We start from the raw sequence: 20515 nt of genomic DNA, 5'->3' as shown, positions 1-20515 counted from the left end.
AAAAACTACTGAAGTGTCCTCTCCCTGTTGTTACATGAATGTACAGTAGCCTACAACACTAGATAGTTACTGGTCCAGTGAACTAAGACTATCATTTGGGAGGATTGTAGGATATTTTCTTAAAATTGTACAATCCTCCCAAATTATAGTCCCAGTTTACTGGACAACACAAATTGTGTGTTAAGAATGCCAAATACAATGTACATGGAAGAGGAACAAACATGATCCAAGAATTAAAAAAAATAATTAATCAACTACAATAATTCAAGGTGCATTGGTCAACTATAGAAATGTACAGCATTGTATGTATTGCCCTTAGTAACAGACTTCATTTAAAACACATTTGAAATGTTATCAGCCTTTTCTAATTATCTCAACAACTGCCATAATATATAATATATCCATCAAACTTCTAACAACAATATGTGAACAGCAGTCTTTATACAGCAATATAATAGTAACAATGACTTTCACATGAATAATTATTTAAAAAAAATAATGGTCACAACTTTAAATAATATCAGTAGCCTACTTGAACAGTGAATGTATGAACAGCAATATGCACCTGTTGTATTTTAATCCAGGCTGATAACAACAGGGTAAAACCACTGCTGGGTGATCAGAAAAGGCTCCAGGATTAAATAAATCCTGGCTGTTAGCCTGGGTTTGTGAAACAGGCCCCAGATCTTGTACTTTAGTATTTGTTTTCCCTGCGATGTCCACTCTTGTAATAGGCTATTCGCTTTTAACCAATTATAAACATGATGTAATGGTTGAATTAACGTAGTGTTTATTCCTTGAAAACAATGTCAAAAAAGATGTGTGCTTCAGCGCCCCCTGTTCTGCAATGTTTGTAACTACGTGTAATTACCTAACCTCTGGAACCTGACGGGCGTCAGGACCCAGAGGAAATCTGCACTGCAGCCATGTGCTAAACATGGCGGACCCAAACAAGACAGACGAATTGCAGTTCTACAGTGAAATATTAAGGTGCGTAGCTGTCTGTTATGGGAAATATAAGCACATTCATCGACAGGAGATTATACATTTTAGATATTTCCTCGCTCAGTGACTGTGTCATATATTTTATGTTGTCCGAGCTCTTTAACTGTTGTCCCGTGGTGGGACGGTTTGTAAGCTAACTTTAACGGTGGTATTTTAATTTGTAATTGGTGGTAGAACTTGTGCGTCTGTGTAAACATTAGCTAAGTTACCTTGATATGTTTTTTAATTATTATGGTTATTCTCGGTTGTGTACAGAGGAAGTATGTTCAGCTCTGCAAAAAGTACTAATAACGTTACCACAGTGTAAAAAGCCTCTGTAACTTACAAGTAACATTAGCTAACGTTAAAAGTCCTGCAGTAAAATATAGCTAGACTAAAGTTAACGTTACACTTTATTTAATCAGCAAGTCGCATAGAGATCTAATTTTACAAAGTGAAACCTGAGAACAGAGGGAAACAAAGATAAAATAATGGTAAAGACTTACTGTAGAAACATAATAATAAAATAGCAAAGATTTAAATGTTACGTTTAAATAGACAACAGCATGCGAATTATTATTATAACTACATTCTAAAATATCCATGCCGTAGCTGTATAAAGGAATACAAATACAAACGTATGATGTAAAAAAAAAAAAAAACAAGAGAAAGCTGCAACAAGTGATTTTTCATGAAAACATGTTTTCAGCCTCTCAAATATGGAAATGTTCTGCTTTTCTTTGTTTTATATCACATTAAACTAAAGTTTAGGTTTAACAAAAATGGAGACAATCGCCTTAAAGACAATAAAGACATCACCTTTAACTTTGAGAAACTGAGATGAATTTTTTTTCTTCTCTTTTTTAAATTTTTCTTAAATTTTATAGACCAAACGATTAATCTTAAAAAGGATCTGAACACTTCCTTCACCACTGTTGAATAACATGTCTGCGCCAGATCTCATGAGTGTGAGTCATGAGCATACAGTATGACTCATGATGACACTGGAAACACAACATACTTTAATTGTTATATTAGAAATAAATGTACCACAGAGTTGCCAGTAGAGCATGCAACAAACCATCCTGTATTCATGATCTAGCGTCACTGTGTCCACGTTCGGACACTTATTGACCAACGTTCTATCAAAATATCTGTACAAATATAAATGATCTATTAATTTTCAGTTTTCAGTTAATTTAACGGTGTAAAACTAAACTGTAGCTTCTTACCTTTCTAACGGTATATAGTTTTAACTGTTTACTTTAGTTTTTACTTTACAAGAGCCGGCTAAAGTACGCGATCTCCGGTGAATTAGCCGTGTGCTACCCTTGGCCATAACCGGACACCCCTATCTCCTCACTGTAAACAATGGCCGCTGCTGGTTTTTTGGGGGTGTTAAGTCAAAACTACTGGATCATACTTCCTGATGCATTGTGGAAACAAGTTCTGTGGACCGTTGAGGTTAAAATAGAACTTTTTGGCCGGAATCAGGAGAGGTACGTTTGGAGAAGAAAGGGCACAGAATTTAATGAAAAGAACCTCTGTCCAACTGTTAAGCATGAGGGTGGATCAATCATGCTTTGGGGTTGTATTGCAGCCAGTGGCACAGGGAACATTTCACGAGTAGAAGGAAAAATGGATTCAATGAAATTTCAGCAAATTTTGGACGCTAACCTGATGCCATCTGTGGAAAAAGCTGAAGTTCAAGAGATGATGGCTTCTACAAATGGATAATGATCCTAAACACACCTCAAAATCTATGGTGGATTACATCAAGAGGTGTAAACTGAAGGTTTTGCCATGGCCTTCACAATCTCCTGACCTCAACATAATTGAAAATCTATGGATAGACCTTAAAAGAGCAGTGCGTGACAGGACAGCCCAGAAATCTCAAAGAACTGGAAGACTTTTGTAAGGAAGAATGGGCGAAGATACCTCAAACAAGAATTGAAAGACTAAGGGGGCAATACAAGGTATTAACTCAGCAGGGGTGACCAAACTTTTGCAGACGCCATTTTTGTTTTCTGTTATTTTGAAAGTGTAAATGATGGAAATAAAATCTAACTTTTTGACATATTATTATAAGAATGTCTAATCTGTCATTTGATGCCTTTTGGAGATTTTTCCATCTTTTCTTGGCTTCTTTATGCACATTAATACAAATGTTTACCTGGGGTGCCCAAACTTTCGAGCCCCACTGTACAGTGGGTACAGAAAGTATTCAGACCCCTTTAAATTTTTCACTCTTTGTTTCATTGCAGCCATTTGCTAAAATCAAAAAAGTTAATTTTATTTCTCATTACTCAGCACCCCATCTTGACAGAAAATAAATTGCAAATTAAAAAAGAAAAACTGAAATATCACATGGATGGAGCCGGTTACCTCCAGGATCTGTGCTAAGCTAGGCTAGCAGTGGGGGCGTCAGACAGAGCTTCAACACGCACGGAGATGAGAAGGGTATGTATGGGGGATACGGTGACTAAGCTAAAGTCCCAATAAGTCGGCGTGTTCCTTTAATGAAATTGGTTATTTTGGTTTCCATAAGAATTATAAATGGTAAGCACATTACTGAATGCACTAAAATAACATGTAATATCCTTGATGAGACGTTTTTTTGACAATTACAAACTCAGCCTTGAAAATATAGCAAGTATTAATGGATATAAGTCTCGTGGAAGGTTTTAGAAAAACTATGTTTTCATCTTTAGTAGATTCGGGTTTTGTAGTTTATGTTGATACGTTTTGCCTTTATCAAGTGATAAAAGTAGGGATAGACCGATTATCAGCCTGGGCTGTCTGCAGATTATCTGTATGTGTATATGTAAGTGCGCTACTTTGGCTCCACTACAGCTCTGTGTCTGTCCCTCTGCTTCTGTTTCACTCACCACTGAGTCTGACTTAATGTCCCAACCACAACTCTATCTGACTATCTGTTACTGTGTATTATGTTGAAAGTTTGTAATTTATTAAATAATTGCTTAGTTGTTTTGTGTTGGAGTTTGTAACATTCCAAACTGAATTGGAATTTCATCTTTCCAGATATAGGTTATCGGTTTCATTAACTACTAATAATCGGTATCAGTATCAGCCTTGAAAAACCAGTATCGGTCAATTCCTAATAAAAAGACATCAAATGTCTGTAGCTGAATGTTTTTTTCTTTCTTTAAATTCCAGTCCATCTGAACTGTTTGCAGCCCGGTCCAGGAGTCACAAGATCCCAGTCAGAGGACAGAAGGACTTCTTCCCCAATGACTCAGACGAGCAAAGACAGCATCTTGAGCAGAGTCTGAATGAGCACTGGAGCCTCATATCCGAGGAGAGAGTGGAGAAGCTGTGAGTCGCATTGGGCGTAGCATCTATCCATCCAGGAGCAACATCCATGAGCTCTGTTGTCATTAACTGTGAAAGACAGACAATAAGCAATCATAAACGGGGGGGTTGCGGTTCTAATATAAAATGGTTTGCCGTTTGGCAAACAACTCTGAAAGCTTGGGTTTCTGAATGTTCCTTGAATGCATCAACAATAAGGGGGTTTTAAAGCACTCCTTGCTCTGCAAAAAGTAAAGGTGAATAGATGTGCACAGTGATGGATTGCAGAGTCAAGCAACTTTCACAGCTCTGCAAGTTTTAATTTTAACCCAGTAAAATGACTTGAAAGTAGAAGCTGAAGGGTAGGAAATCTTTAATGCTCCATTAATCAACATTTTATGTTAACAATGAGTCAAATGACTGCATGTAATGTGAAAGGCGTCTTTTACAGAGATGAGAGTGAGTAGAGCATTATCATTAGATCTGCAGCCCTACAGAACTTTATTTTTTGCCTTTTTTTTTAGGTGGCCAGAAAAAGTCTATTCTCCTTTTTGTATTTAATGATATGCTTTGTCAATAATGATTCATTATATGAAGGTCAAGTTGTGCTGCAGTGAAATAGATACTGTCTGTTTTTATTTTACTGTAGAGGAAACCTAGTAAAGGCCACATGGATTCCAAGTGAGCAGATTGTAGAGCTCCAGTCTCCAGCTGTGAGTACTGTATCGATAAATGAAACAATCTTTCAATACACACACCTCTTATCGTATAAATCACTAGTCAAATAATACTGTGTCTTACAGCATTTGTTATTTTTACATAGGGGAAGTTTTGGCAGACGATGGGCTTTTCTGCCAAAGGAAAGCAGTTCCTCCTCCCCGAAGAGGCTCTCTACCTGATGGAGTGTGTGAGTAGCAGTTAAAACCTGGTCTCGAGGGTGTGGTTTACACATCATTAGTTGTGTTATTCAGTAATATTTAAATAGCACATGTGATCTATAAAATACGGATTGATGACCTCTGTGAGTGGCTGTGTGAACAGGGAAACGTGCAGGTGTTTTACCGGGACCTGCCGCTGTCCATCCAGGACGGGTACGAGAAGTTTCTGTCCTCGAGCACAGTGAGCCTCCAGCAATATCAGGTAAATGTCCCAACAGATATTCTTAAGGACGACTGCACTGCCAAACTGGTCTAATGACTCTTTTAATCACAAAGGTGTTCGGGCATTTGAAGAGGCTTGGCTATGTGGTGCACAGGTTCCACCCCAGGTAACACAATCTCAACGCCCCATTCAGACAGGATTAGAAAATATAAGATAATAGGTCGGTTAGCCTATCACTTTTCTGAAAGAAGGATATTCCATTAATCAATCCATTATCTTTACCCATATTTAATCCCTTTTAGACATTTCACACATTCATTATGTTGTGTGTAGAGAGACGAATCCTGTCAAAATGGATGTTTAACAATTCTATTTTGTACGCATAACGTGGCTGTGTGTGTGTTTGGCTTCTTACAGTTCGGAGCCATCGTCCTATGCGAGGCAACTGAACCTGCCTCAGTGTCGTGACAGAGCGGGAAGACAACTGAAGAGGAAGCGCAGCGCCAGCCCAACATCCAGGTAAACACATGCCCTGTACTAGGCCTTTGCCGATCGAATGGTATATTATCGACCATTGAAGGGATGATCGACGATTGTTTTTTCTTACACCGATATCAAGGCGATTTAAACTAACTTACCATTAGAACTAAGATGTTATAAATAAATCTCTAAAATCTGCGCCCAACTGTGCATTCAGAGAGGTTTCTGGCGGAGCGGCAAGTCCGCCCGCTGACCCTGTTGATCAGCAAGAAGGAATTTTAAATTAAATTGAAATAAATGAAACCAGTTTGCCATCTCTTTTCCATGGATCTGACAGCTGATGGGCTATGCTTATTTCAGACAGTTCCCCGGCTGCCAGCATGCATCCACACTAGTGTTAATTTTGTCAGACGAGACTAAATATGTCTCTTTTTTTCCATGACTAAGACGAGACGATGACGAGACTGCGCCAATGTCCAAAAACGCTGACTAAGACTAAATTAACATGCATTATTGTTGACGAAAAAAGACGAGACTAAAATGTTTGGCATAAAATAAAAACTAAGATAAAATCTCTCTTCATTTTCGTCTACAATCGTCTACTTTTTCATCATGAGATAGAATATTCAGCTGTTACTGAGACCCGGTGCTACGGCACCGACAGGTGCCCTAACGACCGTTATCTACCGGACCGAATAGCCTGCGCTTCTCTCTGATGCTCCTAATCGGACGTTAGAGTCAATCGAAACATCGCTGCACGGGGCGCTAGTTAACACTACACTCGGCAGCAGGTAACGTTAGCCTACCATTAGCTAGCAGTTGGATTTAACACAGTTAAAATGCTGACAGCTAAACGGTGTAAAGGTTTGTCTCTATTTCCAACACGAGACGTACGACAGTCTGGAGCTGCCTTGTCTGAAAAACAACACATGTTGCGTTCACTTGAAATACGCCTCGCCAGTTTCGTGCTGCATTTATTTTATTGTAAAATATCCTTTCCTCATGCAGTGGTTGTTTTTGTCGTTAAGGAAGAGGCTCAATATTTATATTACTTATTTATTTATATATATATATATATAGCATTTATTTATTTTTTATAACTATTTGTCTGAAATGGTTATCAGAAATAATTTATTTAAAAAAAGACTAAAATGTTTTGACTAAAACTTGACTAAAATGGCGAGACTTTTAGTCGACTAAAACTTGACTAAGATACCTTGAGTTCTCTTTTGACTAAAACTAGACTAAAATGATGAGACTTTTAGTCGACTAAAACTTGACTAACAAAATTTTTTGGCACAAGACTAAGACTAAATTAAAAATAGGTGAAAAAATTAACACTAATCCACACATTTATGCATTTACACACACACACACACACACACACACACACACACACACACACACACACACACCTGACCTCCATGCCAAATTACAGCGAAAAAAGGTTGGGACATTTTTGTAGACCAACAGAGCGAGCTATTGAGCTGCCGGTTCCTTTTTTAATACTAAAAAAATTACGAAAAGTAAAGTGTCAAAAATAGTGAAATCTCTGTTCCCAGGGTCCAAGGTGATATCCAAAGATATTGAATTCTTGGTCAAGTCATTGATTACTCCACAGCAATGACCTATTGTAAAGTGTAATAAACGACTTGACATGTCAGATTGTCCTTCATTAGTCAGTGCATTGGTTCTTTATGTAAATTGAGAGAGTTACACAATGTTCGCTCTTGCTGTAGTAACACTGAAGCACAAGAAGAATCCACAGCTGACAGACTGGAGGAGGGTAAACACGGCTGCGAAGGTGAGGAGGATGAAAAACTTCCTGAGTCACAGCTGACGATGTCTCCAGAGACTTCAAGCACCCAGACTGCCACTGCGAGTTCAGCACACAAAGGGGGGGGCAGGACCTGGTGGATGACGGACGTTCTCAGGGACCGACCAGATCAGCGGCCTGCCTCTAGGACCTCACGCTGGGACTTCAGCTCCATCCCTTTCCCAGACCTGGGATCCAGGAAGTGCCTCTCCAGCTGCCTGGCCTCCCCAGACCCCTCTCTGCTCCCTGGGTCTTTGGCTGTGGGAGTCTGTGACATTGCCCTCTGGACCCAAAAAATAAACCTGAGGGAGGTGAAGATGTCCTCAAAGGAGCAGAAGAGGGAAGAGGACAAGCAGAGGCGGCGGTGGGACGTCAACAAAGACAGAGAGGTTTGTAGCAACATAACATCAAAATGCAACTGAAAAATGGTTCCACACAAATTCTGTGTTAAACATGATCTGGGAAATCATAGTTTATTTTCAAGTGATATGTAAAACTGGGATTATGGGGGGATCACATTGTAAATTCCTTTTTAAGGTTCAGCAGTGCAGAAACTGGGCGGAGTATAGGAAGCTCCTGGCGAGGCGGCAGGGGAAGCATAAAGGCCGACCAGAACACCTGTGGGAGAGGGAAGTCACTCCTTTACATGACCCAAGACAACCAATCCCCACTGGTGAGATCATGTGAAGCTAGTCTGTAAAGTTCACTTAATATAGTTTCTGGATTTTATTCTACATCGATTAGTTGTGTCTGATTCAAGTCTGTGACATTTGCTTTTTTCTTCAAGGGGAGCTGCTGGATAAAATCAGTGTGATCGAATCCACACATTTGCTGGAGGGGGCGTCCAGGTATCAGTTGTTTCTTTTTTCCTGTTATTACACTGATAATTGGTCAAAAGTGGAAATGATTTGCCTTACCTGATGCCAGTTCAGTCAGGAGAGGCTGATTTATAGTTTTATGTAGCCCCTATGCAATTGGCCTACATAGTTTTTGTGAGCATTAATACTTGTACTTGTGTGTCTGCGTCACTCTGCAGTCACACCACCAAAAGTTGGCGGTAGGGTTTAAATGCTACGGTGTAAAGTTTCTTTTGGGTGTTCACACAATGGCGATTTCAGCTGAGCGGCTCATGTTAGAGTTGGAGCTAATAAATGTTGAACAACAATTACTTTAACTGAGATTGCTGCAACGCCACAAGAGAGAAGGTGTGGAGGAGGAGTTGTGTCCGGCCACCGAGAGACATGGACGAGGAAACCAAGCGGACCACTTACAGTTGTTAGGGTCTGCTGCGTCGCTCCGACGTGTAGTTGCGTTTCTCGGGAGGTGCACATCAGGCTACGACATGGGGTACGCATCTACACCGTATCTATGGCATAGATTCAATGCTGAAGAATAAACTGGCCTTAAGTTGGCTTTTAGACCAAAAAAAAAAAAAAGCCCTATGTTTGTGCTATCACGACTAATGATCTTTGATGTACAAACACACGTGGACTCTGAGACAAAGGAGGCTCTGGTGTTTGTCACCACCTCATTGTACAGTGAGGTTGATGTTATTGTACTATATGGAGAGTGAATCATTCAGGGAATAACCTTGTGCTTTGTCCGCTCAGGTTAAAAGGCTCAGATGACTGGAGGATTTGTTTCAATGTTTACCAGCCTGATTCAGTGGCGGACTTCAAGAAGAGCAACCCGGGGAAACCTTACTCCCGGATGTGTGTGTGCAGGTAAGCAATCACGCAAATTGAACAAGGGCACGTTTACTCAAGATAGGCTTACAGTAAACAACAGACATCTGACTGAAATGAAATCAATATCACAGTGGTTGCAGGTGAATGGCGCTTTTGTCTCATCTTTATTTTTCAATTTTTGATTCCTCTTTGGTCAGAAAATACTAATAAAGATTCATCACAACTTCCTAGAATGGAAGAACACGTTTACCCGTGTCTCTCACAAAACTAAGATCATGTGTCTCCCTGTTGTGTCTCAGTTTCGATGGCCCTGTGCCGGACCTGCAAGCCATCAAGCTGCTGAGCTTCCAGAGTGGAGACATCCCAGTGGTCTTTGCTGTAGTGGACCATGGGGACATCTCCTTCTACACCTTCAAAGACTTCCAGCTGCCCACTGATGTGTACCCCTGAGACCTGTAAAACATGTACCAACCCTGAACGCATCCGGGACTTTTATAATAATCTGCATCTGTCTGCTTGGCTGGACATACAAAAATGGAAAAAAAAACATATAACTAATCATTGATGTTACAGATGAAAAGAAAAGAGAGAATTCCTGAAAATGATATTTTGTGTGTCTGGCCAGTGATTTACAATGCAAAGGGAGTTTAATTGTCAAAGTTTTAATCCCACGGTCGGATCTGTGCAGATACTACCTCGAAGCAGATCTCAAATTGGACCTATTTTAATTTTACCCATTCTTTATCAGTTTTTAGGCTTTGTTTACACTCCTGACAGTGCTGTCAGAGAGATACGGTATTTTCCCTATTCATTTCTGGGACCAACAGACCATCAGAGTGACTTATGTGAACTGTTTAGTTGATCAGACTTTTTATTGTTTATTTTCTGCAACAACAACACAAAGATAGATTAGAGTTTTTTTATTCCTAGTGGGAAATAAATGTTTGCTACAACACTCAAATACTGTAGTCACATAAACATGATAAGACAGTACCAAAAACTGCAAACAGGCTGCTGCTTCAGTGGTGCCATCTAAAGATAGTTTCTGTTGGTTTTGTGTGCATTTAAGAAATTAAGTAATTTAAAGGGGTGCTATGCAGTTTGGGCCGCTTTTTGCTCGCAGGTTTCTCTATAGAGCTCCCACTACAGCTTCAGAATAGATATTTGGCAGCTCCTATCCTAGTCCTCGTTTGGTCAGTCTGCCGTTTCCTCTTTCTCTGTTCCTCCGACAATGCTTTCCTAGCTTTTGCTTCTCTTTAGCCAGCTCAGCCATGATGATAGTGTAAAAAAACTCCATCGCTACCTTGTTAGCCGGTTCCTGAATGGGCGTATGTGTGCAGTGCCGGGAAGCAATTTGTTACATCGTGAGACCTGATATCACGAGCTACTTCCTGACGCTGAGGCCGGTGGCTCGCCGGCCAAAAGTTGCAAGGGTGGTTTTCCCACTCACAGGCGCTAGGGGCGAGTGAGACGACCACCATTCAACCCGAAAAAAAGTCATATAACCATTCCAATGACTCCGAAGCTGTTCAGTTTAGGTCAATTACGCTAAAGAAACGGCATAGTCCTCCTTTAAAGCAAAAAATACAGTGTTAGTGATACTGCATTTGTTTAATTTAAAGATACACTTCTGGATTCAGTTACAGTGCTCACTACACTTATCAGTTGAATTTAATGCATCAACAGTGAGCTGGGAGGAAAATATTGGGATTTGAGCGCACTATTAGCCCTATAATAAAACAATAACGTGTATCTTTTAAATTAAAGAATCATTACAATTCACATTTTCTTGTGGGTAATTCAGGGACGTTTTTTGGGAAAGGTTCGAAACCTGGGAAACAACTGGTTGTCGTGGTTTTTAGGGGAAGAATGTTAACTGCTTTTATTCTTAAGTTGTGTCTTAATGCACATACAATTTATCCAATGTATTTTATTTGAGAGCGTATTCAAATAGACACAGTGCAAGTTAAGTTGTTTGAAAATGGTAATTTTTGCAAAATTGCAAAATATAACTCAAATAATTTAATTAATTCAGCTTCAGGTCCAGTTACCAACATTTTCTCAGTGGTGGAAGAAGTACTCCGACCTTTTACTTACTGTATGTTAAAATAAAAAATACCACAATGAACAGATATTCTGTTACAAGTTAAAGGTGCAGTAGGTAAGCCTTATAAAACTAACTTTCTGTCATATTTGCTGAAACTGATGTTTGAGTAGAACTACTTGAAGCAGGTAATTAAAAAAAAAAATCTGGCTCCTCTGGCACCACCTACAGCATGTAGTGTGATTTGCAAAGATCCTCCGCTCCCTGTTCAGATGCTCCAATCATGGCCGGGGGGGTGGGGTGTCTAACTGCGTGTCAATAGGCTCGTTCTAGATGAGCCAGATCTGCGCAGAATCGATCACCGGCGATCGCCACCCAATGCATGCCGGTTAGATTTGTGTCCGACTTGATCCCGACTTGCTCTGACGTCATGCACACGTGGGCAACGATAACTTCACGAGATCGAGGCGGCCGCAGCTCTGAGACGCAGGCAGCGCAGTTGCTCTTCACCGACTGCAAGACCCAGGCGGACCCAGAGCGTGCCCCTTAGCTGATCTAACAGCAGATTGGTTCAGAATCGACTCAACATGATGACGTTTTATATAAACTTTTTATTGATTTTGATTTGGAGGGATTTTAACTGCGATTTGTCTGATTTAAAGACTTATTCTGTACAAACCACATGTGTGGCTGATAGTTATGTTTAGAAGTCAGAGAGACTAAATCTGTTCAGATTACAGATCTACAGTGTAAATCAGCAACAGTTCGAAGTAGAGCATTTTGACAGCTACTCTGTCATAATAAAAACAACTGGAGACTGTGTAGGAGCTGATATATGGGTCTGATAACATTTTATTAAATCGGAATTGGACCACAGTGTTTCTGTGACTTCATATTCAGCCTGAAGGCGGCTGGAAGCGGCTGGAAACTGTCCGACTTGAGAGCGGATTTTTGTCACCGCCCCCGGCTGCTCCTGCCTGCTCTCGTCCACTTTACAGGCGAGGCGCAGTTCATCTCGAACGAGCCTAATCGCTGCTCATGCACAGGCGTTAATTCTCCCTTGTGGGGGGCGGGGCTTAGGAGAACGTTTGGGCTTTAGCAGAAAGGTGGGAGGGAATGAGAAGTTGTCGGTGTTCAAATTTTTTGGCTAAAGCCTGGATCTTCACAATCTTACCTACAGCACCTTTAAAGTCCCGCAGTCAAAAACCTACTTAATAAAAGTACAAATGTATTGGTATCAAAATATACTAAAAAGTAAAAGCACTCAAACGCAGAACGGCCCATTTCAGAATAATATTTATTATTGGATTACAATTATTGATGCATTAATGTGTTCATTACTTTAATGCAGCTGGTAAAGGTGGAGCTCATTTGAATTACTGCTGGATAGCTTAATCAATAATAATACATAATGTATTAGTTTGTTTTTCTATCAATAATCTGAATCTACAAAGTACCTAAAGTTATCAAATAAATCTAGTGAAGTGCTTAGTACAATATTTCTCTCTGAGATGTGATGGATAAGAAGTATAAAATGAAAAACTTAAGTAAAAAACTTATTCCGTCCACTGCTTTCTCTTAGACTTTCATTGACATCTTCCTCAGCTGCTAAGCTGATAAAGAACCAGTTAGTAAATGGGCCTTGAGTTAAGATTAATTTGTCAAACTACTATTCACAAGTTTAAGAGTGAACTTTGATGCTCAAGTTAAAAAAACATTTGCCACAATACTGAAAGTCAGAAAGTTGGGATCCTGTTGGTTCTTGTGTGAAACCAGCTTAAGGAAAATGTTTTCCATCTGTTGCAAACACAGGAGACTCTGGGTGGTGTTTAACATGTTAAAAATGTGCTGATCACATATTACTGTTCAATTAGTTTTACAGTATATGCAGGTTATTTTTTTTACATTTTATAATAAAAAATAATCTGGAATCATTTCATTGTTGTTGTTTTTCTTGAACACAGGCGTTGTTAGCATCGGGAACTGTTCTGTTTACACACTGGCGCCCTTTCCACTGAGGTTACACTGAGATCTCCTTATGTTGACTTTTTGCTTCAGCTGTAGGTCAACAGTAGAAATGCAGAGATGATTTGTGACCACAACAGAAGATTTCTTTCACTCACAATGCAATTCATTCACTTCTGCATTGTCCTGCTGGCCATGCAGCACAGCGTTGCAGCTTAAAAGGGTTTGCTCAGATTGAGATGAAGACAAACAGCCATGTCGGCTCTGACGACTCTAGTTGTTCTTGCTTTAATAGGTGAGTTATTAAATGAAAAATATTGGTTTTGATTGCATTCACTAATGTTGGAATGAAGATGTTTTCCTTGGCTATAAAGTTGTTGTTTTTTTGTCTCCTTCCCAGCAGGTGTGTCCAGCAGTCAGACTTCAGACTGCTCATACGTCGGCCTTCTGGAACACTTGAACCTGACAACAACAAATGATCTTCTAGCGATCGTGCGACCTGTGAAATACTGGAATAAGACCACCTTTGTTCAGATGGACATGTTGTTGTATGGTATTTTACAAGTGGTAAGTGTATTTATAGTGTATACATTGTAGAGGTGTTGAAATTAATCAAATAATTGATGCATCGAATCGAGGACGATGCTGCATCGATAATCGACCGGGCCATAATCGATTTTTAATTTAATGTAGCATTAACAGCATTTCTGTTTACATATTCTGTTATGTTTTGCACATTCAGGAAGTGCCATGTGCTCAGTGCTGTAGTTTTATGTATCCAATTTATTTAGTATTAGAGCACTGCAGAATGTTTAGTTTTTTAAGCTTGAAAAGCTATGAATTAAATATCATACATGGCTTTAATAGAAAAATGTATTTGATGCATCGAGATATCGAATCGCCAGAGGTGTCAAAAGTATTCACATTCATTACTCAAGTAGAAGTATAGATACTAGGGTTTGAAAAGACTTTTGTAGAAGTTGAAGTATCAACTCAAGCTTTTTACTTAAGTAAAAGTGTAAAAGTACTGGTTTCAAAACTACTTAAAGTATAAAAGTAAAAGTAATGTAAGGCAGAGATCTTCAACGGGGTCCTCAGAGTCATTGCAGGGGGGCCTCCAAATTATTGTACATTTTTGAGTCTTTAAAAAAAAAAAAAAAAAAATGCCTTAACATAATTCCAACATATTATTAGCAAATATAAATTCCCACTGATGATAGGCTTACTGGCTGATAGGTAAGGTAGTCACTAAGATATCAGCCCACAGATACAGTTAATCCTAGATTTACTGTGCCACATATGTAACATTAAAATATGATTTATAAAATCATGCCAACAATTAATATTTTAATAGCTTATGAAAAAAAAGGTATGCAAGAAGGCTTTAGGTTACCCTAACAGTTATTGTAGGCCCAGTTTAATATGCAACTTAATTTCATACAATATGTAGGGGGTCTCTGCTAAATCTCACTTTAAGTTAAGGGGTCCTTGGCTTAAAAAACGTTCAAGACCCCTGATGTAAGGGGGAAAATGCCATTAAGGACAACAGCTTAACTCTAAAACGCGGGGACAAAATCATATGACTATAATGTTACAGTATATAAAAATCATACCTGCAAACTCAGAAGGCCTAAAAAAGGTGACACGTAGGCTACATCTCTTCTGTGTTTTTCAGACAACGGCAGCTACAGTCTGGTGTTAGAATCCTCTCCAGTGAAATATAGACACACTTTTACACCGTTTAGCTCTCAGCATTTTACCGTGTTTACTCCAGCTGCTTCCAACTGTAGTGTTGACTAGCGTCCCGTGCGCGATATTACGAATCCCACTATGGCCACGCCAAGACCCGCCCTTCAATAGCTATCACACACTACTATTGGCCAGGCGTCCATGCTTACATGTGCAGGTCCTATCCCCTGACCAATCCCCTAACCCTAACCTTAACCACTCGAGGTGAAATGCCTAACCCCAACCAATCGAGCTGCTTCGTAGGGCGGGTCTTGGCGTGGCCATAGTGAGATTCGTAATTTTGCGTCCCGTGCGGCGATGTTCAGTTCCCTCTAACGTCCGTTTTCGGAGCATCGCGCAGGCATTTAAGTGGCACCTAAATAAGGCACCGAAATCCGTGTTGCAATTCGGTCCGGTAGATAACGGTCGTTAAGGCACCGCTGGCGTATTAGCACCGGGTCTGTGCAGGTGTTATGGATCGCGTACAAACCAATAGGGTGTCGGAATGGTATATGTTTATACTTCTCATCCAACCAAAATCAAAGTCACTCCCTCCGGATGGAGCGATCTGGTTAGGTTTTTTTGTGTGTTTTTTTGAACGATGACTGACGAGCTGGAATGAAAACAAACCGAACTGAAATGTGAGTAACGAGGCTATTTTTAAAATGTAAGGAGTAGAAAGTACAGATAATTGCGTGAAAATGTAAGGAGTAGAAGTAAAAAGTATGCTGTAAAATAATTACTCCAGTAAAGTATAGATACCCAAAATTTCTACTTAAGTAAGGTAACGAAGTATTTGTACTTCGTTACTTGACACCTCTGAACGAAACTAATGCAGTCTAACATTGTGTTGTACAGACAGGTGCATTTAGTTCACCTCCTTTATATCAATGAGGGTTCATTTCAACAGTACCACAAACTGCATTCTCCAAAATGTGTGGTTTTAGTGAATCGATCCTTTCAAGTAAACATGCTGTTATTGTTGTAAATGCCCATGATTACTCACCGCGGTGCTGCTGATTGTCTGCAGGATGAGAAGTCACAAACTGTCAGGAGTCACATCTGGACCCAAATGGTAAGCCATTAAGGAAACACAGACATAATCATGTTGAGTTCAGGTGCATTTTCAAACCTCAGTGATCTGTTATCAACATCGTTTGGCTTCAGGCTTACAGTCATGGCTCTTTCGATCTCACACACTCATCAACACTTGTCAGGAAATGTTATAAAAGCAGCTTTTTCTCTCCCCAGCGTTGGACAAATGAATACCTAACTTGGAATTCATCCGACTTTTGTGGGATTAACATGCTGACCATTCCTAGATCCATGCTGTGGATCCCAGATATGCATATCCAAGAGGAGTATGACATTTAGATTTTTGTTTTATTATTTTTTGGGGCTTTTTTATGGCCTTGAATTGACAGAACCGCTTGAAATGGAAGAGAGAGGGGGGACGACATGCAGCTAATGGCCATGGGTCAAATTCGAACGCACACTCTACTGGGTTAACCCTAACCCTAACTTTTTGTGTGTGTGGAAAATGTCCCCAGAACTTAAATTAGACCCTGGTTCCTGCGGACGAAAGGCTGAGATGCTCAGAGGGTTCATAGTTTGGGGGGAAAGTTCCTGCAGTCAAAATAAGGCTTTAAATGCATGTGCATTTACCGCATCATTTTCCATGTAGAACAGATGTTCTGCTGAGAAAAAATTAAAAATAAAATACAAGTTTGTTTCATACTATAGCTCTACTAGTAAAATAAATGTGTATTTGTATGTACAGGAGAGAGAAAACGCCAACATTTGTACACTGACTATTCAGCGTTGGATTCTGAATTATAAACCTGATGATAGCTGCTGTGACTTGTTTAGATCTCTATGTTGATTAAACCTCTGTACATATCTGAAGAAGAAAACCTACTTTACTTTTTCAGTACCTCTGATACTGGGAGCATTCAAGAAAGTCCATTTGTCAGTTTGTCTCCCAGCGGCATGGTGTTGGCAAACACACGTCAGCTGCTGACCTCCACCTGTCAGCTGAATCTCACCCTGTTCCCCTTTGATACGCAACATTGCAATATCACATTTTCATCCATGAACTCACAAGGTAAATCATACCAGATTAACTGCACTTATATATCAACTGCTTTGGGACATATTTGATGTAATTATTGAATGCTTATTTTCTCCACTCAGCGAATACTATAACACTGGGAACATTCTACAATAACACGCTGCTTACTCAAATCTCAGAGCAGATCATGGTCACACAGGGAGAATGGCAACTCATAAACATGGACGTTGTTTCTACTTTTTACAAAGGTGTGGGAAACAAACTTATATACAGGGTAAGAAAATATGTGTAAGACATATAGTATCAGTGTGTGTGTTTGTGTCTAATTCATATTCAAATGAATTGTTTGTTTTTTCAGGTCACACTCGGCAGGAAGCCGATGCTTTACGTTATCAATTTAATCGTGCCACTGTTGTATTTTCTGATCCTGGATTTGGCCTCCTTCTTCATCAATGAGGCCAGAGGTGAAAAGCTGAGTTTCAAAGTGACTGTCCTCCTGTCCATCTCCGTCCTACTGCTGATTCTTAAAGACATGTTGCCCTCTACTGAAGACAGGCTGCCGATGATAGGTAAGCTGCAGCGCAGACATCAGGCCAGAGATTTAACTTTTCAGCATCCTCTTTACTGTTGTCAACAACATTGCGCTGACCATAGTCTATGGCTGCATCTCTAGCCCTTAAATGGCTTCCTCGACTCCTCCACTTGCCTCCCTTCCTCGCGTCTTTCCCCGGATTTCCACTAGATGCGGGACGGCTGCGGAACGGCTCCGAAACGGCAGCGGAGTCATTAGGTTTCCATTAAAGTCAATGTGTGTATTTCCACTGGCTGCATAACTGCTGCGTTCCGACTCGGTTTTGTGGTTCTATTCTACGTGAATTGGCGAGATCTCGTGGGTCCTCGTGACTTCAGCTGTCAGTCATGGCCGCAGCCGTTCCGCAACAAATCCGGACCTGGTGGGTATTGACGGACGGCAGAGCACGGAGCCGTTACGCAGCCGTTACGCAACCAGTGGAAATTAGGAGTTAGTCCCTCCCACCGAGGAGGCACGGGAGAGTTGTGAGGTAATCTTGGGAGGAGAGAGTCCTCAGTCCTTGGGGCAGAAGTAAGAGCTTTGAGACGGCCTTCACGGAGGAGGGACAGAACAAGTTCCGGTTCAGCAGAGGACCAAGGAGTCGAGGTACTATCAAATGAGGGTTATGAGATGCAGCCCCTATCGACGACGTTTCATTTCCGGGATTGTTCAGTTGCCGCTGGAAATTCCCCTATTTCCTACTTTTCGGCCGTATGTCTGTCACCTTCCGCTTTCTTTGATTTGGCATTCCAAACTCTGGTGGATTTCTGAGGACTATGGTTAACTGCTCCTCAGATCTCTGCAGGGTAAATCCAGACAGCTAGCTAGACTATCTGTCCAATCTGAGTTTTCCGTCCGGGGCTTAGCACCGCCCATGCCGATTGTGATTGGTTTAAAGAATGCCAATAACCTAGAGCACGTTTTTCTCCCATCCCGGGATGTTGTGTGGACTAGCCAGCCCCTGCTCCGCAGCGCTGTGGAGGAAGGTCTGGCAAGACTACTCTGACCGCAAATGTCTCTGCACCTTTTTCTAGCCAGGTACTGTGCTACGATCTTCGCCCTGGTGGGGCTGAGCGTTCTGGAGACCATGCTGGTGAGCTTCCTAATTGACCTCAATGGTTGCTGTGGTAACAAGGATCAAAGCTCCGTTAATGCCCAAGTGGATATTCAGCTGGAAGCCGACAATCACAAGGGTACACTTTCTGCTAACCGAAGACAGACATGTTTTTTGTTATTGGTGTAAGATATATTGTTGTCAGATTGAAAGTTTTCTACTAAACCCATTTTTGATAAAAACAAACATTACATAATGTGGAAACACTAGCAGTCACACACACAATAACACAAACAAACTTAGCGATCGAGGGAGTGAAAGACCCACAAAAGGTAAAATGATTGTTTTGCTATATTTCAAATATTTTCACCGCTCTACCCTGCCGTCAGACAGCACTTTAAGGCGGGGAACTGAAGCCCTTATTTTGCTAGTTGGCATTTCTATTTGAAAATCCCGGAAAAACAATCCAGATGGAGTCGGCCTTTTGTTTAAAATTAGGGTTCCTTGATTTTTAGGCAACTTGGGGTCAACACAACAAGCTGTGGACATCACATCTGACATAATATCACGAGTGACCCCTTTTACACTGTCACATTGTTTTTACGTTATTATTTCATACACTGGTATTATGCAAATATTGATTATAACCACTTTAAGCAGTTCACATCCCAACTTGGTATTTTCCTATTTAGCATGCTGAATTATATTTCTCCTTCCCCACACAGAGCCTCGGGGAGCTGAAGAGACCCCAGAGAAAAGTTCCTTTCCTCTGGATCTGCCCGATGAGCGCGACCTGCTGAAACTAATCCTGGAGGAAATGAAGGCCGCTCGACAGGAAGCTGAAGGACAAGACCAAACCAAGATAAAGCCTGGACTCTACAGAAGACTGGCCCAAATCATAGACTCTGTTTTCTTCACCCTCTACTTTGGAACTGTTGTCGTTTTTTTTACATACATGTATTCAATGTGGGTTTCACAATATGTTAATAGTAATTAGATGATGTGTGTATACTATGCCAGTGCATGCTCTTAAATGAGATTACAATGGGATTATAACTACTGTAACTATATATATATATGTGTATATTACTGTTTCTAATCCCTAAATGTTAATTCTACATTTTCTGTCCTTATTCTTCTTAAAGTGCAGAATAGATCTCACTGATCTTTTCAGACATGAGCTTGATTGTATATACAGCATGTTATTAAATGTTTCAATTATATGATGTGTTGGATTAAAATAAAGTTGATTCTTGTTTATATTGGTTGTTTTTATTTATTAATATGTGTCATGAAATAAAAGTAGAGGAGGGTAATTGGCATTTTTGCTGCTGAAGATATAAAAAGGAATCTTCTATGTAATGGAAAAAACTAATACCAGACTGTGAAAATCCTCTGTTAAAAGTATAGGTCCGGCATTTACGACATTACTTCAGTAAAAGTAGCCTAAGTAGCCTATAATCATGAAAATGTAGTTAAAGTATTAAAGTCATAAGCATGTCCCCTGTGACTGTTCTACTATATTATGACATCATTAGGTAATTGTTACTCATGCAGTAATTAAGTAAAAGCAGGATTTAACTGTTGTGGTTGGTTGAGCTGGAGTTCAATGTGAACTATAAACCAGTGATTATTTCCATTATGGATTAATCTGCTGATTATTTTATCCATTAACCGATTGATTGTTTGGTTTGTAATATA

At 40.2% G+C, this 20515-nt stretch overlaps 2 protein-coding genes across 3 annotated transcripts; both read left to right on the top strand.

The window, feature by feature from the left end:
* The first annotated feature begins 859 nt into the window (after positions 1 to 859).
* Positions 860 to 10388, top strand: tsen54 (TSEN54 tRNA splicing endonuclease subunit). Its single transcript, XM_039825614.1, has 12 exons — positions 860 to 990; positions 4162 to 4320; positions 4946 to 5009; positions 5120 to 5203; positions 5338 to 5436; positions 5511 to 5563; positions 5815 to 5916; positions 7617 to 8082; positions 8231 to 8366; positions 8481 to 8541; positions 9304 to 9417; positions 9681 to 10388. The coding sequence occupies exons 1-12, from the start codon at positions 938 to 940 to the stop codon at positions 9829 to 9831; spliced, it is 1542 nt and encodes a 513-aa protein (XP_039681548.1). The 5' UTR covers positions 860 to 937; the 3' UTR covers positions 9832 to 10388.
* A 3072-nt stretch (positions 10389 to 13460) lies between these two features.
* LOC120574442 (5-hydroxytryptamine receptor 3A-like) lies at positions 13461 to 20074 on the top strand. Of its 2 annotated transcripts, XM_039824705.1 has the most exons (9): positions 13461 to 13685; positions 13791 to 13957; positions 16149 to 16193; positions 16370 to 16479; positions 17050 to 17222; positions 17312 to 17463; positions 17548 to 17758; positions 18795 to 18953; positions 19540 to 20074. In XM_039824705.1, exons 1-9 carry the CDS (start codon positions 13646 to 13648, stop codon positions 19809 to 19811), a joined length of 1329 nt encoding a protein of 442 aa, XP_039680639.1. In that variant the 5' UTR covers positions 13461 to 13645; the 3' UTR covers positions 19812 to 20074. The 2 variants fall into 2 exon arrangements, with proteins under 2 accessions (XP_039680639.1, XP_039680640.1); XM_039824706.1 differs by lacking the exons at positions 13461 to 13685; positions 13791 to 13957 and adding an exon at positions 15707 to 15759.
* Positions 20075 to 20515: the final 441 nt, after the last annotated feature.

The sequence above is a fragment of the Perca fluviatilis genome, chromosome 15, assembly GCF_010015445.1.
Source record: "Perca fluviatilis chromosome 15, GENO_Pfluv_1.0, whole genome shotgun sequence".
Lineage (NCBI taxonomy): Eukaryota > Metazoa > Chordata > Actinopteri > Perciformes > Percidae > Perca > Perca fluviatilis.
The sequence above is the reverse complement of the archived record's forward strand: the minus strand, read 5'-3'. Positions and strand labels throughout refer to the sequence as shown.